The sequence below is a fragment of the Poeciliopsis prolifica genome, unplaced genomic scaffold (assembly GCF_027474105.1).
Source record: "Poeciliopsis prolifica strain line A6 unplaced genomic scaffold, Auburn_PproV2 SCAFFOLD074, whole genome shotgun sequence".
Lineage (NCBI taxonomy): Eukaryota > Metazoa > Chordata > Actinopteri > Cyprinodontiformes > Poeciliidae > Poeciliopsis > Poeciliopsis prolifica.
In genome coordinates, this window is record NW_026562449.1 from 1,592,097 (window position 1) to 1,611,699 (window position 19,603).

Consider the following 19,603-nt stretch of genomic DNA (forward strand, 5'->3'; position numbering starts at 1 on the left):
GTTCCACTCACTGTTCACAGATGAAAGCTCGTTGTAAACACAGAGGTCGACCAAGCTGTCTGAGCTCCAGGCTGGCCAGGCGGGTGACCCAGATGAAGCAGAAAACCTCCGCCCAGCGGGAGGCGCCAACAGCCGGAGGGGTGCACAGCAGTGAGGAAGACCCTTCCAAGAATCACAGCCGGCAGGAGGGGAAAGGTGAGGATTTGGTGTGAGCATACATGCAAAGTTGTTGTCCATTAAGCATCTGGGATCCCAAATTGATAAAGCTCTGATTGCTGTTGATCCATCAGATCGACAAGACCGGATGCCAGGTGAGACCATGAAGAAGAGAGGTCGAAAGCCCAAAGTGGTAATGGGCATCAACCCCAACCGGCCTCATCACAGGGAAAGACGGGACACGCATGATGAAAGAGAAGAGAAGAGCTGCAGCGAGAGTTCAGAGCGTGGTGAGTTACTGATTGGGTCTGACAGCAGGATTGTGTCCTGGTACAAATTATTCAATGCTAAATCATACAAAAGTTACAGACAAAATTTTCAATTGGAAAACATATTTTGCAGAGCTGTCACATGCTACTGTTAGCTTTCAGCGTTCATATGTAGTCAATCATGTGAGTCAAACGGTGGACTGATGGGGTTAATGAACATTGACCATTCGGCGTGAGATTTTGCTGCGAGTGTGTGTTTGTGAGTGTTTCATCGAGGCATCTGAGAGTGAGATGTCTGCCGTCATCATGGGGCTCCTCTTTCTGCCCGGCTTGTCTGTCACACTGTTAAAACTGTTAACGACGTACCACAGGCATGCAGCACTGCCACCCCCGGCCCTCATCCTCACACCGTAACGTGAGCCCGTCCAGAATGTCACACCCCCATCCTTCTGTCTCTTCCTCCCAACTCTAACCTCGTGAAAATGCCTTCAGTGGAGGCTTTGAGTTGACGAGACCATCAAATCCACTCTGGTATGGACCTTTTTGTAGGAAGTGCTGATGAGGAGAATGTAAAACTTTGAGGAAACTCAAGAATTCAATCCACCTGTGGCCTTGGCAACCGGCACAGGTGGGATATGTGTGGGTGTAGGGCGAAGTGTTGACGAGAATCCTGAGTAAGTGACAAATGTATTTGAGAAGTGTTGACACCCAAAACACAAATCCTCCTCACAATCCCCCCTCAGCTGAGTGTCAGCAACACTCAGCTGCCAATAACAATCTGTTTGTGTGTACACACAAGAAATGGTGGCTCTGGTCTCAGACTGGTACTCGAGTCACACTGAAGATGCAAAAGTAAAGACTTCAGACTTCATTTTGACTTGTGCTGTTAAGACTGAGATTCTGGATCTGGGAACAAGATTTCATGAACTCTCTTTACCTCTTGTAATAACTGGTGAAAACCCTGTAGATGGCTTATAATTATCTGTTCCTGCTAGCTGTAGCTTCATGGATGTCTCTCAAGCTGAATTAGGCCTTACAGCTATTGTTCTCTTACTGGTATGGTAGCAAAGACTTTCAAAACAAAAGCAACTTTTTCTCAGAAAGCAAAACTCTTTCTCATTCACTAAATATTTTATGCCGCGCTCTTTACTGTGTAGATTACAACTGACCTTGAAACACATTTACTATAAAGAATCAAGAACAGATTAAAATTACAATTTAAGTGCAAGTGTCAACATTTAAAGAAGGAAATGATGCACATCAGGTTTGGGCTGCACAGGTGTGGAGCTATTTGCACTGTTCCAGGTTCAAATCTCCTAAAGCAATCATAGCAGGTGTTCTGAACATATTGAAGCTGGTAATAGTTCCAAATCGCAGATCTGCTGACAGAGAGAGTGCTTTGAGCAAAAGTGTTTCTATAGAAGGGAACTTTACAGTTCCTGTTAAAACCCACTCTGGTAGATCTAACGCTTCCCTGCAAATTCTGTATAAATTGCTTAACAGAAGTCAGTTTAAACACTTAAAACTGGTGATTTATAAAATTGAAAAAATCCAGACTACAGAATTCAGCCAGAATACATCGGTGATGAAATCTGATTGTCTTTTGACATAAAACATCCGAGGCCCGAATATCGTAGAGACTCTGGCTGTTAGCAACGCTCACGTAAAAGTCACTGGAGGTTCTCTGACTGATGACTCCGATGCTGACATTTCACAGAGGAGGAGGTTGGCAGTGACGACAGCGAAGACGAAGCGGGTGACATCAAGATTACCTCATCCTCTAAAGAAGCTCTTGCAAACTCCGCTGGGACGTTTCCTTTTTCAGCTCAGTCCTCCAAGCTCCAAGCAAGCCTGAAAGCCAGGAGCAAAAGGCCTGGACCTCCTGGTGAGAGATTACATGTGCTCGTAATTTGCAGGAGTGGAAGTTGTAACGTAACTCCACACTGCCTCTTTCAGTTTTTTGTCTACAGTCACACCTATTGTAACCTGAAAGTAACTGCAACATATCTTTACCTTCTTTAATATTCCATCCTCATCCTCAGGCCTGGGAAGCTTCCCCTGCATGCAGCAGAGGAGTGCAGCCAGGCGGCCAAACTTCAGCAACTTGGACAGGGGACATCCGGACCACATGGGGGCTACTAAAGCCTCCCTCCCCAGCTGGGGTGTGCCATCAATAGGCTGCAACTTTGGAGAGAGCCACAGCAACCACCGAGCTCTGACCGAGGCAAAGAGACTCAAAGACAATGAGAGGAAGACCTCTGCAGGACAGAGCTTAAGAGGGAAGGTGAGGCCTTACACATGGGCTATGTTAACACGTACGGATTCATCTGTTGAAGTCTGCACATTTTTATAACTAATATCTAAAAATGTAACTGCTATTAATGGTCGCTTATGAAAAACAACAGAGTATGAGCAGAAATGTCAGCTGTCAGAGAGTAATGAAGCAAGAAAGGAGAGGGGTGAGTCATGAGAGGTTACTCCCTTTGGCCTTTTGTTCATCTAAATAAATGCCAGGAGGCAGAAAAGCCTGAAGGACTTTTGAAAAGCGCTCACTTAAAGGCGCTGAGGTGAACCACACCCGGTCAGGAAGTCTGACGATCATGTAGCTTTACAGTGACACCCCCCTGTAATAGCACATACTGCAAAAAATTAAATAAATAAATAATGGGCCCTATATCTGAGCTATTGGGCCCATTTTATGCAACAATTTCAAACAGCAACTTTGCTCCCATTCTTTTCTACTGTAAATCTTGCTCTCTCTTGCCCCATTGCAGCCTAAAGATGTCCACTCATTATCTAAAACATAGTCTGTCTTTGGTTTGTTGTTAGTGTGGTGTGATCTTTGCAGACTGATACTTGCTCCGGTGTATCAGGGCAAGAAAAAGAAAGAATAGACTTAAATTTTGGCAGAAGCCGTTATTGACTATAAAGAGGTTGTTTCCCTGCAGAGTTTGTGCCGCGGTGGAGCAGACCCAGTCGAAATCATGTTTTTGGACTGTGAGAGGAAGTCAGAGTATCTGGAGAGAACTCATGCCTTCATAGAGAGAACATGCAAGCTACATGCAAAACGGCCCCAGGCTGGGATTTGAACCCAGAAACTTCTCGTTGCAGGGCAACTTTGCTCCCCAACCGTAGATATGTTGTAGAAAATACATCTTCCTTTTAAAAAGTTTTTTGCGTCTCTGTGTTCCCCTAAACTTTTATCTTTTGTGACTTAAGGATAAAAATAGGCTTCTCACTTACTCTCAAAGTACATTTGCAAAAAAAAATTATAACTGCACAATATTGTTAAATACCAAAATGAGTGAAAATCCCTAACTTTAAGTCTTGTACTTTCTAAGGTAGCATAGTTATGCTTCTTGGTGCTTTTACTGTCTGGAAAAATGCAGGACTTTTGTCCTGCATTTTGTCCAGCTTGTCATTGATCAGCCTGGAAATGAGACAGTTTTCTGTTGCTTCTCCAGTCATTCTAGAATATTTGTATGAATGTGGTGTGTGTGAAGAGGCTGTTTCATTCTCTCTGAGCAGCAGCGATGAGGCACCTATATTTACCTTCATCTGAAATGCCCTGAGGTTTCAGTCCTTTTGAGTCATCATATGGGAATGTCCAAAAACACATAACTCCAAACCAAACAGAGGAATATGAAGATAATCATTGGCCATAACTCTGCACACACCCATGCATGCTTACACTCACACACACTCGGCGGTACTAACGGGAAACAATCCTCCATGCCCTCTGGTGATGAAACTTCTGTCACTAAAATATACGGTCTCCTGGTGTGGAAAACTCCAACACACACATGCACACGCACACACACACCATCTCACCTAGATTATTATGGTCTTTGGAAAGTCTAAATACAAGCAGAAACCTGTTGGGTGAGCTGGCTTTTTATCATCACTCATTTGTCATCTTTAGACAGACCAGCTCAAACCGGTGTAGAGATGGGTAGGATCTGGTGTGTACTGTGTGTGTGTGTGTGTGTGTGTGTGTGTGTGTGTGTGTGTGTCCACCTGAAGTGAAGCGCCATGTAGCAATAAGCCCGAAACCCAGTCCATTCAGGGGCAGCAGTTATTACTGACTGTGACCTCAAACTTTCAAGTGAACTGCGCAGAATGAAGGGGGAAGAAAACAGCTTAGGGCCTAATTGAAGCATCATATTACTGGCGACGTTGGTCCCAGCGGTTACACCTCACCAATATGTTCACTGCCTTAGTCAAATCTGACAGGAACAGACCAGGTTTGCTCACCTGAAGGTCCTGTTTCTGTCGACTCATTTGCGTACACAGGTTTTCTCCCAGAACCTCGGTGGTAGGGATGCCAGGGCAGTCCATCAGCAGACCATCGTGTTTTTGAGTTAAGAAATGTTTGAAATTACAAAAATTCAGAGGTGCACAAGCAGGCATCATAATTTGAAGATAATAGCTTGTGAGGCCAGCGGGCGGGTACAGGAACGGCGCCCAGTTCAATGCATCAACTATAAACCCAGCTTAATCCATCTTTACTGTATGAAAAACTGCACATAAAGTAAACAAACCACCCTAGACTGGTGGGTAGGCGTGGGCAAGTAAAGCCTGGTGACCCTCTTGTAATACACTGGAGGAAAGTCTGGTACATAGTGGAACTATGTTCTGTTTTCTCCCTGACTGATGTTGATGCTGACGATGGCGGTAGGTGTTCGTCTTGCAATCGGTGGGTTGCCTGTTCGATCCCCGCACTGTCTGCCTCTGTAATTATGTCCTAGGACAATATTGTCCACCGTCACTGCGCGACTGTGTGCATAAATCGGTGAATGATTTATAGTACAAAGCACTTTGGAGTCCTCTTGACTTGATAAAGCTCTGTACTGTTCATTTACCGTTTACATCCTGTTTCCCCTCCGGTCAGGAAAAGGGTCATGGAGTGAGCAGGCTCCTGCAGAGCTTCACGGCTGATGAAGGTTTCCGATTGGATGAGGAGAGCAGTTTCTCGGAGGGGGAAGAAGAGGATGAGGAGGACGACAGGCAGAAGGAGAAGTCCCTGTCCCATCTTCCCCCCAACATGCCTTCCAGAATACCAGGTGAGGATAAATGCATGCCTCTGTACCCGACTTACAGTCCCTGCCTTAAGACGTTACAATTCATCAACTCGATCTGAAATGAATGTCTTTGTTTCCTTTTATCTCCACCATCAATCCCTGAACTTTCACATCACCTGGCTGCAGCGCTGCCAAACTGTGTGCTGAGTAAAGAGATGCTGGTGGATGGCCTGAAGATCCTAATCTCCAAGGAGGACGAGCTGCTGTATGCCGCGTCGGTTCAAACCCTGGACCTGCCTGACATGTACAAGCATGTTTTACTCCCATCGTTCACAAGCACACTCACAATCTTTAAGGGGCTTTCACCGCCTTTTTCCAAAATTTGTGACGCAATGAGTCCATTTGGGTGACATACTCCAAACAAAAACTTAGTCATGCCCAACATATGAATGTGTGGCAGCATTAAGGGTGATCAGAACAGGACAAAAAGGATGTTAAAAGACTTCAAAGCTTGGAAGCGTCGCAGCATATGCCAACACATCTGCTAATAGAAAAAATAATTATATGCCTGCAAGTCACAAAACTCCTGCCTTCACAACACACGCTGCAGATTAAGCTCTGAAAATTATTTACAAATTCAAATGACAGTTTGGTATACATTCCTGTATAATTACAATTTCCTTCTCTCAGCTTCAGTGTCGTCATTGAAGGGGAACGGGGAAATCGGCCAAGGATCTACTCACTGGAGCAGCTACTGCAAGAAGCCGTGAGTCAGACCACATGGCATTTTTTTTATTATTTTATGATTAACCTTTTTATTTGCTTCCTGAAAGCTTTGTGTGTGCTTGCTTCCAGGTGTTAGACGTGCGACCCCAGACGGAGGTTATTCTGACGGAGGGAACCCGAGTGTGTGCCTACTGGAGCGAACGCTCACGCTGCCTGTACCCCGGCTACGTCCACCGTGGTGAGATGACCCCTCTGTCCTCTCACCAGCTCACTCTGTTCCTGAAACTCATATTTCTGTGTCCGCCCTTCAGGAGGTCCAGGTGAGGAAGAGAAGGAGAAGGAAGGGAGCGTGATGGTGGAGTTTGATGATGGAGACCGAGGAAGGATTTCCCTTGTAAACATCAGACTTCTTCCTCCTGGATACCAGATCCGCTGTAAGTGTGGAGTTATGGGTAACCGTTGCACTTTTTAATTCACAGGGGAAAAAATGACAAAGACATCATTCTTACATGAAATCATGTGCAACGCAACTACTGAATCCTCTGTTGCTCTAACTTAGTGCACCTGTCTTTAGCTAACAAGGCATGGAAGAAGCCTTGTGATCATTTCTAAATTTATTTGGCTTTGTGTTTTACATCCAACTAAAGCACCCAGAGAGGCTCAGTTTACAGGTTTCTGGTAGATGTTATTTTTGCTAAAAATAACATCGGAACACTGTGAGATTTAGTGGTAGACTAGGCAGCCCAAATACAGAGCCCAGAGGTCCTCAATGCAGCCACCCAAAAAGCTCAACTTTGGTCTAAGCTGACCAAGATTCTAGTTTAAGTCCCTGTAAAGTACATGGAACACCTCTTATTTGCATTTGTGGTGGTAGGACAGGAAAGTCGGTTTCTTGGCACGACTCAGAACAACCAGTTGGCATGACGATAGTGTCTGTCTTTTGTTATGAAAACCTGGTGACCCTCCATGAGTGTTGGAGATTCTGTAGCTCCCTTATCATAACTCATAACTTTTTAAATTCTTGCTCTGACTGTAGATATGAGTGAATTTTGGCAGGTAGCTTTGTCCTTACCCAATTCTGGCTCTGGAAGATCAACTACACTGGACCTTACATGACTGGCGTGTGCTTTTGTTTTCCCCATTTTGAAGAGTATGTGAGAGAAATCTGATGTGGTTTCGTGTTCCAGGTGCAGAACCGTCTCCAGCTCTGTTGATCTCTCCGGGCCATCGGGGTCGGCGAAGCGCTACGGCAGAGAAGAAAGACACAGAGAAACTAGCCAATGAGGAGGCAGGAGGGAAGCCCCAGGAAAAAAGACCAGGTACATAGTTGGGTTATGATCACTGCTTTTCCAACAGCCCATTTTCCATATAGTGACTAGTTATTTGCAATCCAGTGCTATTTTAACTCCTACACATAGTCTAAAGGCCCTTGAGGTGCATTCACTGAAAAAAACATTACAGTTTCAGTTGTTTGTTAATTATCAAATGCCTTCAGGTCACAGGTGAGCCCAGAGCAGCTTTATTAACTGAAGGCCTCATAAATTAAGATGACTTTTTTGCCGCCTTTTATTTAGCCTCCATAAAAAACACATAAATCATGGCTTTATAGAGTTTCATAAGGGTACTTTGTAAAGTTAGCTAACATCACAAGTCATCGCAAACTAAAAGTGACAATAAACCTGGGGGAGGAAGACAGGTTTACCAGGTTTGTTGCAGTTTGAGTAATGGAGCTGTCGAAACTAGGTGAAGATCAAGGAGATAGAGATTAAGTTTCACCAAAGCTTTTAGTTTCATAATTAATCAACATTTGCCCTTAGGATTTTCTTCCTTATTGATTTCAGCCCCCATCTCCATTCCTTTCTTTTAGTTGGCAGGCCAAAGAAAACATACTCAGTGCCAAAGACAGCCAACTTATCAAGCTCAGCAACCAATTCTGTGATGAAGGGAAATGTTCCGCTGTTGAACTGGTCCATGCCCAGAAAGAGACCACCAATGGACTTCTTCCTCTTCAATGGGACATCCCGTAAAACCCAGAAGAAGATTAGGGAGAGAGACTTGGGCTTGTTTCACCGGCCAGTCCTGCATTCTCTAGCACCTCCAACCCCTATTAAAAGCATTTTTGGCACTGCATTTGAGGTTGACTCATTCAGTAGCATCGCTAATGGCTACTCAACCTTTGGGAACGGTGGAGCCTCTGTAGCCGGGAGACCAGTCACCGCCATGGGTTCCATGGGCCTCCGGGACTCGCCTTGTTCCTCATCAGTTACCATGGCCGCGGCAGCTGTGAGCCGCAAGCCTCTGAGTGAACGTGACAGAAAACACTTCTTAGTGAAGCTAGACCATGAAGGAGTGACTTCCCCCAAAACCAAAAATGGAAAAGCTTTGCTGCGGTTTGGAGGAGGAGGAGGGAGAGGAGTGAAAGGCCTTGCATCTACTGTACCACAACGGTACATCCAACCTTCTCTTCTGGCAAAACATGACAAGAAGATGGGAGAGAAAAGGGAAAGCAGCGCCAGGCCTCGGTCTGAGACCCTTCGGAAGGGCAGTCCACCTCTCAGGAAAGATGTTCTCTCTGCAGGACTTGGGGTGAAAGGTGGAGATTACAGTTTGGACTACCCTAGCGACTGCCCCAGCTCTTACTCTGAACTGGATGAGGAAGACGAGGACGATGGTCAAGAAGCAAGACGGAGACGAGCAGCCGTCTCATCCCATCGGGGCGGTCGTTTTCTATCCCGTCCGTCCATCTGCTTCTCTTCATCGTCCTCCTCCTCTTCTTCATCTGGTTCCATTTCCTCCTCCTCTCTGTGTTCCTCGGACAACGACTCCTCCTACTCGTCCGATGAAGAGTCATCGTCTGTGCTGCTGCGGCGGGCGCTTCTCCAGCAGGACAAACAGAAGAACAGGCAGAACGTCAACTCCGGCCTCCGGAGCCCCGATCCCACCACCTCCAACCCCGCTTCAACGTCGCCTAATGGCTACGTTACCAAAGCTGGTGTAGCCATGGGAGGATTGAAGGCAAGAGCCGACAGAGCGGAAGACAGGAAAGAGTACATCTCCAAAGAAAGCATGATGGTCAGCAGCAGAATGACTAAAGTGCAGCTGAAGAGGAAAGAAAGTTCTTCTAACGATCACCATCAGGCCCAAAGCAGCCCTGCCAGCCAGCAGATGAAACCAGCCAACAAGGACTCAGCAGCCACCAAGAAGCAGAGAATGTCTTCGCCTGAACCTCTTCCAAAAATGGCCGCCCTGCTGCCTGGACGCCAGCTCTGGAAATGGTCTGGCAATCCCACACAGGTATGACATTTTGTGGCATTTTTTTACTAGAGGTTTTTTGCATCCAGTAATTTGTTCATTAGAAAGATCAAGACTTTTATGATCTGAAATAAGCTATGTTGAGTTTCAGGAACCCCTACTTAATTCCACTGGATAAAGCAGAAATGTTTATGGAAATTTCTGTTTCTCTTTAATTCTTTTTCTGTCAATAAATGTGCTGAAATGCCATCCACTAAATACATAAGTAAATACATTTTTTGATACAAGTAAAGTCTAAATAGCTGAAACATTTTCTTGCTCCATTCAGTTAGTTTAATTTTAAGCACCTTTTTAAGCGAGGTTTTGTAAAAAGGTTGCAGAAGATTTGCATTTGACTGAAATCTGTGAAGACATGAGAGAACTCTGAAAATGCTAATAGCTGTCTATTTTAATAGTTCAGTGTACAAATACATCTTAATGCGTATGAATATACACAATGGGAATCGTTTTGGCACTACTGCAGAAGCTAATATCCATGGTCAACCAATCAGTGTCATTCCCCAGCACTGGATTGGCTGCTTTGCAAATTCTAGCCGAAAGCGTGCCAAGTGTCATTGTACCGAGGTATATCAACTTCCCAAGCTGCATTTTAAAAATATGTTTTTTAGATATGCTCCACCAATCAAATTAGTAAATAGGCTGATTTTGTCGTTTCACAGAAATATGCAAAAAAGAGATAAATACTGAACCAAGAACTGTCGGGGTCCACTGTAAGCTGTGAATATCGTAGCTACAGTAGCAGAAAGTCTTGATGTCTGCATTTAGCATAAACCCAGACTGCTACAGGACTCTCCATTCTCTGTTAGACCCAAGAAATGTATCATTTTACTCAATTTCTTTCAGGGCAGAATATTACATTTTTCCTAAGAACCTGAAATCCCCCTTAAAAATCAAACCTGCTGTTTTACTGACTGAAAACAACTGAGTGAATCAGGCGTTTTGTTTTGTTTTTTTGCAGAAATTTTTGTTTTGCATTGCAAAGACACATTACTTTCTCCTACATTTGTGTTCAACAAAGCAAAGCTAAATTGAGCTATAAAAAAAAAACAACACATGGTGAAAAAAAGTCACCGCTATTTGCTGTTTCTCTAACAGAGAAGAGGTCTAAAGGGTAAAGCCCGTAAGCTTTTCTACAAGGCCATCATGCGGGGCAAGGAGATGGTGCGTGTCGGCGACTGCGCCGTGTTCCTGTCACCTGGTCGGCCCCAGCTGCCCTACGTGGGAAGAGTGGAGAGCCTCTGGGAGTCGTGGAGCTCCAGCATGGTGGTCAGGGTCAAGTGGTTCTACCACCCAGAGGAAACTCGCCTGGGGAAGCGACACCGTGATGGCAAGGTAAGGCTGGAAAGTGCAAGGATCCTTTCTACACATATCTAGACTGTGGTATTTTAAGAGTAATGCAAAACCACATTGGTACTTTTCATTATTATTTCTAATTTTCAGATCAGAACAATGTATGCATTTGTATTTCTGACATTGTTTTAAATGGAATGTTTACTGTAGATTTTACCATGGACTTGATATAACATTCATGCTGAGCTGTAACGCCTTCTATTAAACCTGCAGTATGTACATTTAAAAAATAGTTGTTTTTCCATGTCTATTAAAACCGTTATCACATTGTATCAATTTGGGATGAGACAGATAATCTCAACAAAAAACATCAAGCTCCTCCACCTTAGCCAAAACCCTCCTCTAGCTGTGATTGGTTGTTTCTGGCAGAGCGGAGTTGGTATTGGAAGAACCATCATGCTAACAGCAGTTCTCTATGACTGATTATCTGTGATATGTTACTGTTATAATATGTAAAGAAATTATTATTAGTATTATTTTTATAAAAGTTACATACTGCAGCTGTAAAGGGTCTCACATTGTCAGGCGTATCGACCAAATTCTGTGGGCCACATGGAACCATGAGCTTGCTGTTCACAGGCGGTTGAAATTTCATAGTCATTACCTAAATTGTCTCAATTTCTCATGACGAATTGCTACATTTCAAACAATATGAATAGATACAGTACAAGCAAGTTTGACATACTAGTGTCTTGACCACAAGGACAGTCACTGCACATCTGCAAATGTGTACAGAGAGTGGCAATCCTGCTGTGCATTACCCCAGTGGTTGCACCTTATCAGCACAAAACTCAATTTGATTTTAACATTGTTTCCTGAGTCATAAAAATTGAGTTAGCAGGCGTCCACTTTTAGTCTGCCTGAAGTATGCCTGGTGTTCCATAGAGTGAAGTGCAACCAAGCATGCTAGAAAGTTTGCACAAATCCACCAGAGTACAAAAATGTAATCTTCCAGGGTGCTGTGGTGGCGCAGGGGCAAAGCACAACCCACATATTGATACCTTAGTCCTCACACCAGTGGTCACAGGTTCGACTCCCAGCCTGGTGACATTTGCCGCATGTCTTCCCCTTTATTTGTTACCCTCTTTCCTGTCGAACTACTTTCAAATAAAGCCCACAAGAGCCAACAAAAACATTATCTTCCAGTTTTGCTTTCCATGAGAGAGTTCTCATTATCCTTCTCTGTCTCTTTCCGGCAGAACGCTTTGTACCAGTCGAGCCATGAGGATGAGAACGATGTGCAGACCATCTCCCATCGTTGCCAGGTGGTCAGCAAAGTGGAGTACGATCACCTGATGCGTGAACGTAAGGCGGGCGGCCCCTCCAACGACCTGTTCTACCTGGCTGGAACCTACGAGCCCACCACAGGCCAGCTGGTCAGCGCGGACGGCATGGTGATCTTGTCCTAGCACCGCTGGGGGAAGCAGATATCCAACACGATTGCTGGAGTTCTTCTAGACAGAGGCAAGATGACGCTTGATTCCGTGGATGAACTCACTTTTTTGGATAAAGAGTGAGCCAGTAGTTCAGAGGAACGGACTGGCCCAGGCCACATTTACCCAGGCTCCTTGTCTTACCCAGAGTTTCAACCCTTCTCTGGGGCAACCAAACACGAGTACTTTGGACTGGAACGTCTTGGAAGTATTCCAACAGGAGGGCTTTCTGAAGCAAAGAGACTCAACGCTAAGGAGAGACATGCTGTAAACCACACTGGTTTGGATGGATGTAACGGTCTTATACATGTAGTCTGACTCGGACGACGCTATTTAAAGGCCCCCAATAGGACCAATAAACACTGTAGTTTGGACTTAAATGCATATATGTTTCTGCAGAGTGACTGTGATGGCATTTAATGAACTTTTAATGCACATTATCAGTGCTTGCGTTTGTACAGTTTGTGACGTCGAGCGACGACACGATGTCACCAGACTCTAATAATCGATTCAGTGCTCGACGACTTTAGTTGTCGGTCATTAACGACCAAAAGGCCGAACCAAGTTTTCCTCCTTTGAAGCCATACACATCAATACCTCTCTATCGCCGTCTCTGTCATGTCCGCCTGTCCGGGCGCAGGCAGTAGGATTGTTTATTTGAGCTGTGTGTGTGTGTGTGTGTGTGTGTGTGTGTGTGTGTGTGTGTGTGTGTGCCTGGGCAAATGTGTATGTGCTTTTTACAGCATTCTATGTAGAGTAACACGCTGTAACATAGTATATAAATATAAATATATAAATATATATAAATTTATGTTCATGTGGTTTCCTTTGCAGAGATTATTTTATTTTAGAGTTTTCTGGGGATGGTGGGTGTTTTTGTGTGTTGCAGAGGAAGAAGGTGGGCTAATGTTTTCTTCTGTATAAATGCACTGAATAGGACTAGAGGTGTGTTTGGGGTGAAGCTCTGCAACCCATGTGATGATTTAGTGGCTGTAGCTCTAGGCAAAAAGTAAATATGTAGAAAAGGTGTTTGGAATATTTTCTTTTTTTAAAAAAACAAAAACAAAAAAAGCTCTTTTTTATACATGTTTAGTAACTATTTTATTCTTTTTTTTGTTGCTTGTTTTAATCGATTGGAGTTAGAATGTGCATTTCTTTTCACTTCTGTTCAGCAAATACCAGAAAAGAAAGTTGCATTTCTGCCTAAATCCTGAAAACAAAAAACAAACTAAAAAAAAAAAAATTAAAAATCCAGTTCTTGCCTGTTTTTAGCCTGTGGAAAGTGTAGACACTTATCTGGCAGCAAAAAGAAACATACCAAAGCACCTGTGACTTTACGCTACACCCTATTAGATCAACAACAATAAAAAGAAAGTATAAAAGACGTTCAATCAATTCTGAAACCGGGACCCCTGCAATCTCAGAGGGATTTCCTCTCGTCCTGTCCGCATTCATCCGGTGTTCGCGGAGACGGTGTCCGCATGCCACCCAGCTGATGCACTTGAGGTCTCTATGGCAACCAGTATGGCATCACGTGACCCTGTAGGACAATCAGAGCCAATCAATGGGACGATGTTGGGAGACAAAAATACAAGAGAAAAGGATCAAATCACAAATTTATGCTTCTTGTCACTTTTATTCACGCTTTGCCAAAAACAAAAAATATGTCTGTACATTTTTTGTGTTTATGTTTCCTTTTGTTTTTCATCATCATCTTCTTGTTTATGCAAGCCTGGATGACTGTTTGTTGTATAGGATGTACAGGAGGAGGAACATAAATGCCTTTTTTCCCTTTTTGAGGACTGACTGACTTTTAACAGCATCTCTGCTGTTACACTGCAAAGCAAAAGCTTTAAATGGAACCTAATGTGAAACTCAGCTTTGAACTATTGCTTTTATGGGTCTTTAATTGATTGATTTTTTAAAGCTGTATTTTCTTTAAGAAACACTGGATTGAATTCTGATCATCACATTTCAACGGGAGGTGGGGTTTGGGGTGGGGAGCATCATTGTGTGTTTTTTGTTTTTAGACCCACTGGAATCTGCTTTGTATGGTTAAAATAGCCTACGAAAATATATTATGTAATTTCAGTCATTCATTGGAAATATGACTAAAATATTTCCTTGTGTACAAAAAGAAAAATATTTATCTTAATTTTATTGCCTTTTATTGCGTTTCATTAAAAAAAAAAGGATTCTTAAGAATGAAAGCGTCTGAACTGCTTTTCCTTTCACCTTTCCTGCAGCGTGTGCTGCTCTCTGAATGCGGCCTTGTGTGCATCAATGCCAAGCCAGACGTGAGGACACAGAGCGCAGTGGCAAGCAGGAATAAAGAGGTGGAGGCTGTGAGGGTGGGGCAGGAGGAGGGGGGCTCAAAAGAAGGGAAGCAATTTGAAACTGTAGCTCCAGTTTGATAGGAGGGGAAGAAGCAGGAGAGAATGGGAAACTGTATCTGGTGTTTGATGGGGGGGAGCGAGGCAGGATGTGGAGCCTCCTCTCCGGCTCCTCAGGTGGGTCAGGTATTCACAGCAACACAAAAACGGAACAGGACCATTAATAGAACAAAGCTGTGGGGGGTGGGGGTTGGGGGGGTGGTGGAGAAGGGGGGTCGGGGGGGCTATCGGCTTTCAGGCTGCGCTCACAGCTTTCACACACTGACTGTGGCCAGCACAGAAAGTATTCAAGCCCCTGTAACTCGTAGCATGTCATCATTAGAACATGTCTCAATCAGTTTGGTTGTTCATCCCTTTAACAAAAAAAAGTCAAATCTGAAAAGTGTGGTGTGCATTTGTGTACAACTCCCACTTCTACCCCTAAAGAAAATCCAAATGGAATCAAATGACATATAGTTTCTCCCTGTGTGTAATTTTATGTGAATACAAGTATATCCACAGCATGATGCTGCCACCACCATGTGGCATACAGAGCATTTCCCATATAGGCCAAAAATGGGGCTACACATGGCTTGTGACAAATAAGTAAAGGATTTGTGGAGGACACGGCCAGTAGTTGTCAGGAACTCATCGGCCCTTGGAGACCCCGAAGGGGTCGTCTTTTCACACGACCCCTTCGGTGTGTGTGCCGCTCCCACATGCTCATCAGAGCGCGCTGCAATAGGTGAGTCAGTTTCAGCCTGGAGACCAGCTGGGATTATGGCCTCCAGAGTGTTGATCTTCCAGGACAAAGTGTTCACTTTTTACTGCGTTACTTGAGACTTCCTGCGACGTATTCACACCTTCTTATCGTACTGTAACTGCAGCCTTCGGTGTGATCATAGCAATCATCTAAGGGGCATTTACCTTTGACCTGGAACAACCGGGCCGTCTCATGGCACGGCTCGAAGGAAGCTGACACGCTGCGTTGCCGTGTCAACGTAAACTTTACCTCACTTTTAGTGGATTTTTTTAGTGGCGGTGCCTCCTTCAAACGTTTGCCTTTTTGCCCTCAACTGGCTCAGTTTTTACTTGTCAGTTCAGAAAAAAGCGCCTGACCAACAGACCAGGGTCATAAATTAAGACCTTACAAACATTTACTTATTATTCATTTACTCAATTACAACCTCTTTGTTCAGTTCTCTTTTAGCCGTTTGGCAGTTTGTTATTGCAAAGATATGAAGCAGTGCTCCTAACACACACACACACACACACACACACACACACACACACACACACACACACACACACACATGCCCCCATTCTGCTCCCTGTTGGTCTTTTACATCCTCCTCATTGGCTCCTCAATCAGCCCACGCCTTGAAAATACACAGACATTTAGTGTGGTCTTTTGGCTCCTTATCAGCAGGTTTGCATTGGGCTTATCTAGTTGACATTGTTAAACTACTTTACCCAGAATGCTGCAGGAGATATGGGCACAATAGTCGGCTTGGGGGTGCAGGGGGGGGGGTCTTCTGGGTTAATGAGAGAGGCTTTCAAGTTGTAAGAGCAAATATGCTGCTCGCTGATTTGTGTGTGTGTGTGTGTGTGTGTGTGTGTGTGTGTGTGTGTGTGTGTGTGTGTGTGTGTGTGTGTGTGTGTGTGTGTGTGGTGTGTGTGTGTGTGTGTGTGTGTGTGTGTGTGTGTGAAGGGTCAAGGTGTCGCAGGAAGGTGTGGTAGCTTTTATTGTATTTTTTTGCAGGAGGGGCTGGGATTCCATTTTGAGAGGGTTTTTCTGTTTTGTTTTATGAAATGCTACAGAAGAGAAGCTGAGGAACTTTAAAGGGGTGAAAAGATAAACGGTTTAAACCGAAGCGCAAAAGGAGGAATGGAAGCATAACTGTATGCAGAGCTGTGCCTCAGAGGGGGGGCTCCAATCATGAGAAAGCCCTCCATTTAGATATAGTCTGAGCATGTCAGGGAAGTGAATGGATGGCTGTCAGCTGCAGTGAGGTGTGTACATATCCCTGTGTTTGTGTGTGTGTGTGTGTGTGTGTTTGCCAGGATGTATTCGGGTCAGCATGGGGGTAAGGAGATCAGCGGTCCCGTCCGCATCACCTCATCCATCGCTCACATGAGCCGCAGCGAGGCTCACTGCCGCCGCCGGACCGTAAGGCAGAGACACTGTAAACGTCCTGCAGCCAATCGGACTCCATTCCAGTTGTACAACATATTCCACGGCGACAGATGGTACACTCACATAAATCAGGAATTCTTGGCAGAGTGGAAGTCATGCGCATGTTCTCCACATTACAGCATCTACAAATGTTTCAGTTTTTCTTTTTCTTCCCCCCTCTCACCTCATCCTGCTAGTTTTATGACTTGTTTCTCTTTCTCGATTGTTACACAAAGAGTTCCAAGGAAATTTTCTGACATCTATATTTCTCTCTTCCACCATGAGAAGATAAGGCGAATGCATAATGTTGGGGGTTTCTCTCCCCCCCCCCCCACAACTTTTCCAGTTGAGCAGAACTTTTGGGCGTGGCTTTTTACCTCATCAGAAGCATAATCCTGTTGTGCGGTTTGGGCCCCAAACCCAGGCAGGTCATTCTGAGTTGATGACTTTATGGAATATGCAAACGTACAAAATCTGGAGGTTACATGAAGGGAAACAGACAAAGAGCAAACCGGCAAGGCATGAGGAAGACAGAGGAGACAGAACAGAACAGACAGACATAAATACTGGGGAGATTGATGACTGAATTGTAGAGCAGGTGAGTCTAAATAGTGGATGATGAACAGTTGAGAGCGAAGGCATTGAGGGAAAGTCACGACTACAATAAAGAACCCAGAAATTACGGAGGATAAACTTTACAAAAAAACATAAAACCACAAACCCTGACAGCCCAGAACACGAGTAAATACAAGATTCTACTACAATGTGAAATAAACCATGAGTGACACAGAACTCTGAACCAGACCAAACAGAAACCATCCTTCAGATCATAACAGGTTCTGATCTGAGCCAGCAAATATCATACATTTTTAAGAAGGTTGATGTTCAAGTTATTCCAAAAGCTTATAGTTTTAGGCGACTTGATTTTCTCTAGAATCAGGTTCAATTAGAGTTTGGGATCACTGGTGTCTTGAAACGCCCAACTGAGTTATTCACTGTTGACTTGAACAGACTGTGAAGAGTTTGCAGCCAGTGTTGCTTTTAGATTTATGTGACTGTTGACCATGAGAGATCACTGAAGTGAGTGGAGAGCAGGGTCAGAGTCTCTGGTCCAGTACGTAACTGGTTCAAGTCTCACCTAAAGAACAGAGATTTCTTAGCTAACTTCCCTTCAGAGTGGACAGGAGTCACATGTGGCGTAGCCCAAGGTTCAGTCCTTGAGCCGCTTCTGTTTTATGTTTACATGCTCCAGCTGGCTCAGGTTGTGACAAATTATAAGATGATACATCTTTACATCACAACGTCACCATCCAAGCACTGAACAGACAATGAGAGCATGTCAATGTGTGGATGTGTCGTAACTGAAGAGAAACTAAATCAAAGTCATTATCTTTGCACCTGAACTAGAGTCAATGCGCAGCTTCAGTTATTACAGACAGAAACCAGTGATCAGGCTGAAATCTGGGAGGAGGGATGACCTCTGACCTGAAACTTTAGAGCTACATGAAGAAAGTTACAAAGTCGACCTTCTATCACCTGAAGAACATTTCAAGGATTAAAGGACTAATGTCTCAACAAGAGCTAAAGAAGCTCATACATATACACACACACACACACACACACACACACACACACACACACACACACACACACACACACACACACATATATATATATAATATATATATATATGAGAGTGAGAGATGAGATACATCTAATTGCTCTTCTTTCTGCTGAGCAGCTCCTGCAGCAGCTATTGCTGGTATCTGATATTTGGAATAGTAGAAGGTCCGCGGTGGCCCGCTGGCTGCCTGGACCGGCAGTCAGAGTAGGTCAAACATCCTGTAAAAGTCTTGGTGAACACAGCAGCCTCGGCCACAGACACCTGATAGCAGCTGTGTGTGGATCCTGTGAGTGTGATATTCCTGATATGATCTTGATACAGGCTGAAATTAACAGAGTCGGTTGCCAGGCTCGTCAGCTCTGCCTCAGCGACAGGAAGACGGAAGATATCTGCAGAGTATCAGAAATAAACCGCCGCTGCAAATACACCACACACACACACGCACACACACACACACACACACACACACACACACACACACACACACACACACACACACCCACACCACACACACACACACACACACACACACACACACACACAACCCAGGCCTGTATGATGTTTCCTCTTGAAGTGCTGTCAGCCCACTGCGGGGGTCATCAAAATGCCTGTAACGTTACACTGATGTCGATTTAATATGTACAGTAAATTAAAGTGACACCTGAACGCTGCGACAGTGTTTGAGGATTTATCACTTCACCAAGTTAAATATGAACCCAAATAAAAAGTGTGGTATGAATAGGCAAATGGGTTGAGTTTCATTGCTTTTCCTTTTCATTTTTCTCACACTGTCTGTCCATAACGTGACCTATGATGCTTCTTGAGTGAGTTAGGATGGGTCTATGAGCTGCACAAGACATCCTCATTGTATTTTCGGTACAAAATAATTGTAGATAATAAAATCCGAGTTCTGCCTTTTTGAGTCCCTTTGAGAATGAGCTCTGTCTTTTTAAGTCACTGTAGGTTGCTGTTTACATCCAACCAAGAATCTTTGAAAAGCAGAAGTGGAGCCTTCTGCACAACCAATAAGAGTGGTAACAACAAAATACTTTTTTCCTCTTTTCCAGCAGCTAGCCGCAGAAAGGTATGTACAGCTAAACTTTATACTTCAGGTAGAAATATTCACCTCAACGCTACGAGGCGACGATCTGCTCACTGAGCTGC

The 19,603-nt window shown here is 44.3% G+C and overlaps 1 protein-coding gene across 6 annotated transcripts in view; it reads left to right on the forward strand.

Annotated features, from left to right (window-relative positions):
• bahcc1b (BAH domain and coiled-coil containing 1b) overlaps window positions 1–14,477 on the forward strand; it is a 79,412-nt gene extending 64,935 nt beyond the window's left edge. For 5 of the 6 annotated variants that reach the window (XM_055021103.1, XM_055021104.1, XM_055021102.1 and 2 more), the window contains exons 16-28: window positions 21–195; window positions 291–446; window positions 2,143–2,310; window positions 2,468–2,709; window positions 5,317–5,488; window positions 5,633–5,750; window positions 6,137–6,212; window positions 6,302–6,410; window positions 6,484–6,606; window positions 7,360–7,491; window positions 8,040–9,466; window positions 10,580–10,816; window positions 12,034–14,477. In XM_055021103.1, the coding sequence (XP_054877078.1) occupies window positions 21–195; window positions 291–446; window positions 2,143–2,310; window positions 2,468–2,709; window positions 5,317–5,488; window positions 5,633–5,750; window positions 6,137–6,212; window positions 6,302–6,410; window positions 6,484–6,606; window positions 7,360–7,491; window positions 8,040–9,466; window positions 10,580–10,816; window positions 12,034–12,243 (3,345 nt within the window). In that variant the 3' untranslated portion in view covers window positions 12,244–14,477. The remainder of the gene's footprint in view (window positions 1–20; window positions 196–290; window positions 447–2,142; window positions 2,311–2,467; window positions 2,710–5,316; window positions 5,489–5,632; window positions 5,751–6,136; window positions 6,213–6,301; window positions 6,411–6,483; window positions 6,607–7,359; window positions 7,492–8,039; window positions 9,467–10,579; window positions 10,817–12,033) is intronic. The other variant, XM_055021107.1, reaches the window with a different exon arrangement.
• Window positions 14,478–19,603: the final 5,126 nt, after the last annotated feature.